This window comes from Erigeron canadensis, chromosome 9 (assembly GCF_010389155.1).
Source record: "Erigeron canadensis isolate Cc75 chromosome 9, C_canadensis_v1, whole genome shotgun sequence".
Lineage (NCBI taxonomy): Eukaryota > Viridiplantae > Streptophyta > Magnoliopsida > Asterales > Asteraceae > Erigeron > Erigeron canadensis.
Genome location: NC_057769.1, coordinates 22915103 through 22922016, shown reverse-complemented (window position 1 = coordinate 22922016; position 6914 = coordinate 22915103). Strand labels below are relative to the sequence as shown.

Genomic DNA, 6914 nt, shown 5'->3' with positions numbered 1-6914 from the left:
CTTCAGTTCCGTTGGTGTCGATGCCTGGCCATGCTAAAAAATGATACATCACAATGCTTCATTTGAAAAGCTTCATTTATGTCGATCTTCGAATGGCCTATGCAGATTCTAACTAGATAGCACATTTCGTGGAAGCAGCCACTAGTCAAATTTTGTGGGATGGGAGCAAGTGATCAACTTATTCACCGTTGCATAGCCCAAAACCCAAGGAGTTATTGCTATCAGATGACCTAATCAACGAGCTCTGATCAAGGGTCATTAAAGAATGACTCACGAGCCTCTAATTATTTAATTCGGTGTATTAAGAGTTCACATTGCAATGATTTTTTGTGTTTATGATCAGGTTTGTGCGGGTTGTTATTGCCCGAAAATATACAGGCATCTAGTAGGTAAACGTGAAGGAGAAGAACTCGGTATGTTTCAGTGGAATGACTATTGGTTTATGCAAAAAATATTGACATTTTTACCAGTACACTAAGCAGAATTTTCCAAAATTGTGGACACCATGTGATTTGTGATGTGAGAAGGAATAGACGATATCCACATTTGTAGGGGCAACAAGGACTACATATACAGATGGCAAAATGTAGATGTAAGGCTCTCTCCAATGGTGCCCATACTCTTGGATATCCTTTACCGTTAAAGCTTGTCTAAAACTAAGGACTTTTTGAAGGATGTCCTTACCAAAAGGCATACCCTTACTTGTCTTTACCAAATATATTTTTGTTTTTAGTTGAAGGTAAAATGATATGTAAGGATGTTTGTATGGTTGGAGATAAAATTATAGGATTTGAAAGATTTATAAGAATTTGTAGATATGATATGACAGCTCAAGATGCTTAAAGACATCCTTAACATTGAAGATAGCCTAAGAAAAGTATAGTGACGTGTCAAAAAGGGTTGGCATGTAGCACTCTTTTGTCTTGAAAACTTGAAAACTTGAAGTTCATTTATATAACATAAAGGTGAATATACAAAGATTATATAGCATCAGTGAATCACCAATAACCCAACTTTTTGAATAAATTTGTCCCATTTGATCCATTTCCTTTCTAACTAATTATTTGAACTTTTACCTATTCGGCGTGTTTGACATGTTAGAGATCAAACATAACACAAACCACATTTATACGACAGGTAAGATCCTTTTTTTTTTAGATTTTAAACACATGTTTCCTAGAACCCAACTTCATGAACCTAATTGGTAAAACAATGTATGACTTTCAAGCAACTGTAACACGGATAGCATGGTCTTGTAGTTCGAGTAATGTAGATATATGATGTTTATGTACAATGAGAAACAACCCTTACCAAGAAAGAGCATCAAATGAGACTTGCAAAAGATGTTTCCTCAAGGACACGTAGATGATCCTGTTGCACCCCTTCCAGGACTACATCACCATCAAAATCTACCAATAGATTCTTTGCGGTTGAACATTCTTCATCCCATTGTGGGGTAATTAACAAGTCATCAACAGTAGCGGGATCGTCTGTATTGGAGAAAAGGGCTTCAAGATGGAACCCATGACTACCATTCTCCAAAGAATCAAACTTCACCTCAAGAATAGGAGATTCAAAATCGACTGTAGAATCAAAACTTCCTGGAGACTGATCCCTGAAATATTTAAGAATGTCGATTTTGTCGGAAGGCAATACCTGGGATGCTTTAATAGAATCTTGCTTAACAAGCTGAGTATCAGTTTCGCAATCCTCATGACTAGGACTGGTGATAGGACCCAAAGCTTCTTCATCGCCTACTTCAGGCATTCCTTCTAAACGAAAAAGATAATCTGGAATCTCTCTGTTGATATCACAAGTAGGCGTAGTATCATCATGTTCCTCTTCCGTAAAGTCATGTTCCGTTTCTTTCAATGATTCACTAGAAATTGAAGCCTCGCTATCAGCATTTGATACTACAGGTGTATCAACAAGGACCTGGTTATTTTTCAAACAAGGTTCTTCTAGGGATTCAAGGGGTACAACCGTCAGACTATCATCGGGTTTGGTAAAAGACGAAAATCCAGCTAATGCTGCAGCCAAAGCATCATTAATTGAAACACTTTTCTTCGGTTGTTCCTTCTCTGGTGATTTTAAAATATCATTTTCTTCCTCTTTTTCAGAATAGAATGTAGACTCCAGATCAGTTGCATCCTCATGTGATTTGTGGGACCTGTTTAAAAAAGATTCCGTCTTTTCTGATTCAGATTCACCACAAAGTTCGGGATGATTTCCGTAGTTCAATTCAAATGTTGGGCAAGAGCGTGACACTGCACATTGGGACTTTTTGACAAGAAATTCAACCTGCTGCTCAACCTGCTCTAGTCTTGACTCCATGTTATTTATTGGTTTCAACATTTTTTCTTCAAACCTCAAGCAAATATCTTCAATTCTACTCACACGTGAGACAAGTTGTTCCAGTAAAGTTACAGTGCAATTAGATGAAAAGTCATTTTCCATTTTTGAATCACAAACTTTATCTTTATCTGGAGTCGAGACTGGTAATTGAGATCTAGCCAACTCAGTTTTGGACCAATTCTGTTTAAGCAGCATTGCATCTTGCTGATCAGCAAGATTAACTGAAGTGGCAGGTTTATACTCAGTTTGACTCACATGATCCGAACTATTTCGATTGTGCAACTGGGCAGATCTTGATTTGGTTAGACCTAAAAGTGAGGGAACTAGCATGGTCATTAGCGAACTAGATGAGGCTTCTGCATTGACTGTCTGCTCCTCGCAGTCACTGGTGTCAATAGGGTCAGCAAACACATATACTTCATCAACATACACACAGCCTTTAGTTTGAAGTGATAGCAAACGAATGGTGAGCGACATACAAGGCTCTGAATCATTGATTTCTGCTGTAGCTTCGTAGTAATCCTGTCAATAAAATAAAATAAAATAACCCATTAGACCCAATGTTTTGATAACCAACTTCCAACCACTAAGTTTTTTCGTAGCCTGAATGATTGTACAAAACTTCTTCAACAAAATCTTCAAAATAATGTTACTCTGGTCAGTAATCAGGACCCTCATTCCAGTCCGCATCAAGTTGTCTATTACTTGAGTTAATCTCCCAAAAAATGCAGTTATTAATGAAATTTCAATTTAACGCATATTTTTCGTTAAAAGAAAATTACAACTAATTAGTCATGCAATCTAGACATATAATGGTTTGTTACAACATAAAATTAAATGAAATGATTTAGGATACTGTTACAGAGAATAAGGATTCAGGATGTGTGCAGTGGCAGATCCAGAAACTTTAAAAGACGGGGGCTAAATTTATTTATTATTAACCTAAAGAGACAAGCAACCCTAGTTTTTCTATTTTTAAAGATATAACAACTATCACTTTACCAACTAAAATTAAAGATAACAAATTCACAATTAAAAGTTATACAGGATTCAAATATATTAATCCACACTGTTCTCAACATAATAACGATCTAAAAACGTTTATATGGACTTTGAAACTTGAAATGTCAGATACCGTTTCTTACTATCAATGAAATTATTACTGCATGACTTTGGCAAATTTAATAATGGGCTGGGATCACTATTTTTGTTGGGCTGGGGTCAAAGTGCAATATGTACCAAATATTCATTGATGGGGCTAGCTTAGACTGGGGGCTATCTCTCCCATCTCTAACATGGTGGATCCGCCAATGGATGGGTGCATGTGGTCGTTACTCATATCTAAAGATAAGCACATGATCATGCCATCATGAAGAAAAGGACATGATGCCATAATGGAAAACTTAAATTAGTTTTTAGATGTCTATGGGTTGATTTGTTTTAATCACCATTTGATGATCTGTGTAATTCTATTCAAGTTAAAGAGAAAAATACAGAGCTATTATTTCAAGGCACATTTAATGGTACCATAGCCTCAGCACTTAGCTGGAGGTGAAGTCCTAGTATGTTCTTACTTTCTGATAAAGCAGGATCCCAACCGCATGTCCATGTCAAGGAACCTCATGTTCAAAACATGTGCTCATGCCAATACTATTATTCATTTCAGGCGACTAACAATCAAAATTTCAACAACACATAAAACCCTTGTAATCGGCTTGAGTTTGTGTTAGAAAACAGTTTCTAGACTTCTAGATTGCTTGAATTTGTGTTAGAAAATAGTTTCTAGACTTCTAGATTCAATCTGAATTCCAGATCAGTGTAACGGATCTGTAACCCCAATTGACATGTTCCAGATCCAGGCTAACTCCCCATCTCAGATGCCTTATCCAAATCCCTGATACAGTTCCTTGTTTCAGCCCCAGTTCAGGTTTCAGGTTCAGGTTCCCAAATTCAAGTTTCTAATTTCCCGTTTCAAAATTCAAAGTTTTAATTAACTTCATCTAGAAGATGAGGTACCAAACTTGCATATCCAAAAAGTTGACTTGATTTGATTCAGTTTCCTAGTCTATTTATTCATATTTTGGTATGCACTAAACTGGAACTAGTTAACTCTTTAACCAAGAAGAAACTTGCAAACCAACAAGCTACAAGTAGTTTCATTTAGCTTACTAGTTTAAGCATTGTGACTTATATCCAAACATACATGCTGATTACCTTAAGAGAAAAACACAGAAATATGATTTCCTATATACTATCACGGCAGCAAAAACCGTAAATGAACGCCAAAAACCTTATCAATCATCCAATCCTAGAACTCATTTGTGCTTTCACATACTAAACAAGACTTTACAATTTCATCAAATCCAGTATTCAGATTATAGCTTGAGGATAAGTATAAAGGTAGTAACAAATAACCTCATCTGCCATACTGAGGGCTTTTCTAATTCTATATATAAATCGTACCTTGTGGTTCCGGATGTTTTCCGAAGTATGGTTAGGCAAATCGGAAATTCCTTCATCAACTAGACTAACAGGAAGGTTTTTAACCTCCACCCAATCATCACTTTCAGGAGAAGAATTCTCCTCTACGGAAACAGCAGCGTTACAACGCACAGTACACAAATACTCGTTATCACTCTGTAAACCAGGTGCATAATATATTTCATATACACGTGCTGTACTTCTGACATACACCTGACGAATCTCGTGCTTTTGAGTGAAATTTACTGCAAAAAATAAAAAAAAATAAAAAAGGTATGGTGAACATCGGGCAATCAAATTATCTATTTTTGGTATATTCTATTTTATTTGATTATCTGTTCGCTTTAAACCGAAATATATGTCCTTGATCTGACATAACTATACAGTAGAATATTAATATTACAAACTTAAAATATACGTGATCTGAGGTAATCTACTTCTGTTACGGTAAGATTGAGACATAACTTCCCTTGACTACAAAAAATTTACAATTGCGAGAAAACCTATCCAAATTCTAACAAATTCGATGGGATTCATCCTCAAAATAGTCCAAAACAAAATACATCATCTAGACAACCAAAGTAGAGATTAAACAAAATAAAATACCGAAATGTACAATATACGTGATATAGAGACAACGAGACATCCATCGTCCATGGCTGTTCTACTTACTAATTTCAAATAATAAGTACATAGATACAATACATTTCGATATCATTATTACAAGTTTACAACTATCCTTTATTCGTAAACTCGCTGTATAAGCTAAGTTTGCATTGATTATATTAAACAAGCAAAAGAAAGAAAACTTACATAATAAATACATACATAAGGTGACATTTAATAAAATCGGCGAAAACACTTAAAAATTGATGCTTTTGCATCTCAAATTCATTAAATTGATGCACTTGCAATCTCAAAATAAGCACTAATACATAGATGCATCGATGCAGATTTCAATTATTCATCGGAAAAAACATGAAGATTCAAATTTGATTGATAAAAATAAATAAGTATCAACTATGATATATTATAATGCATCAAAATGAATATTTTTAATATGTTTTATTTCAAGGATTGGATGGATGTATATTATTGAAACTTAAGAAGAGATATATATATATATATATATATAAATCAATCAGTATATTGTAATTAAAAAGAAATTGAAAAGAAGTGAGGGAGGGAGGGAGGGACTGACGTGTGATCTGGCAAGGTGAGAAATCATGAGGTGGAATGAGAAGGAGGGGCGGTTTAGGAAGTGAGGAGTCGATGGGAGGGGAATCGAAAGACTCAAAGGTCACGGCGGAGGCGAGAGAGCCGCTTGAAATGCTCCAGTTTGTTTCCGGCGTCATCATCATCGGAAGGCTGACGATGTTTATGTTTGTGGTGATTTTTAGTTCAAAGGACCGAATGAGAATGGTATCTCGTTTTATGCGACTTGTGGATCCTGATATCGTTTTTGTTTATTTTTATTATATATTTTGATATGTAAAGTCATTATCATTCGAACCATGTATGAAAACTTCCTTAATAATAATAATAATAATTCATATCTACTTTACAAGTGATATACGATGCCTTTTGTAAGTTTTTTCTTTTAATTTACAAATGATAATTATAATCAAAATGATTCTGCTAATATACAGTATATAAATAGATAACATTGTCACATCATCAATGTCACTACACTTCCATCAAAGACCTTAGAAAACTCATCTATCTATATTCTATACTATATTATAAAGCAGATTCTCTCTGTCTAAAATTGTAAGTTTCAACATTTACTTCCAAAATGCCCTTTCTATCAATTATATATTACCAAACACCTTTTTCTCTCCTTAAATCTCAACTAATCATTTTTTTTTCTCCTCTATAAATTATTTATTCCCCCAATCCATTCAAAATCTTTTATCTCAAAAACCGTACAGCATGCATGAAGGAGTAAGATGCTTCTTCTATTCTTTTTCCTGGTGCAGCTGGACCTCTTGGAGCACCCTGTGGGCCAATGCGTATAACTTGGGCTTTCTTAACGTGGCTCATTTGACGAACAAAGATCGTGATACATCGCCGCAAGC

The 6914-nt window shown here is 35.1% G+C and overlaps 1 protein-coding gene across 1 annotated transcript; it reads right to left on the bottom strand.

The window, feature by feature from the left end:
* Positions 1-1125: 1125 nt before the first annotated feature.
* On the bottom strand, positions 1126-6323 carry LOC122582660. Its single transcript, XM_043755084.1, has 3 exons — positions 6038-6323; positions 4819-5081; positions 1126-2877 (listed from the first exon to the last, which is right to left on the bottom strand). The coding sequence occupies exons 1-3, from the start codon at positions 6195-6197 to the stop codon at positions 1324-1326; spliced, it is 1977 nt and encodes a 658-aa protein (XP_043611019.1). The 5' UTR covers positions 6198-6323; the 3' UTR covers positions 1126-1323.
* Between the last annotated feature and the right edge of the window lie 591 nt (positions 6324-6914).

What these genes read in the sequence shown, in the direction of transcription:
- LOC122582660 (XM_043755084.1), bottom strand. Translation starts at nt 6,197, where the DNA reads ATGATGATGACGCCGGAAACAAACTGGAGCATTTCAAGCGGCTCTCTC. An exon ending in CTCACCTTGCCAGATCACAC is followed by an intron (nt 5,082 to 6,037) that starts GTCAGTCCCTCC and finishes TATTTTTTGCAG; the next exon opens with TAAATTTCACTCAAAAGCAC. An exon ending in AAAACATCCGGAACCACAAG is followed by an intron (nt 2,878 to 4,818) that starts GTACGATTTATA and finishes TTTTATTGACAG; the next exon opens with GATTACTACGAAGCTACAGC.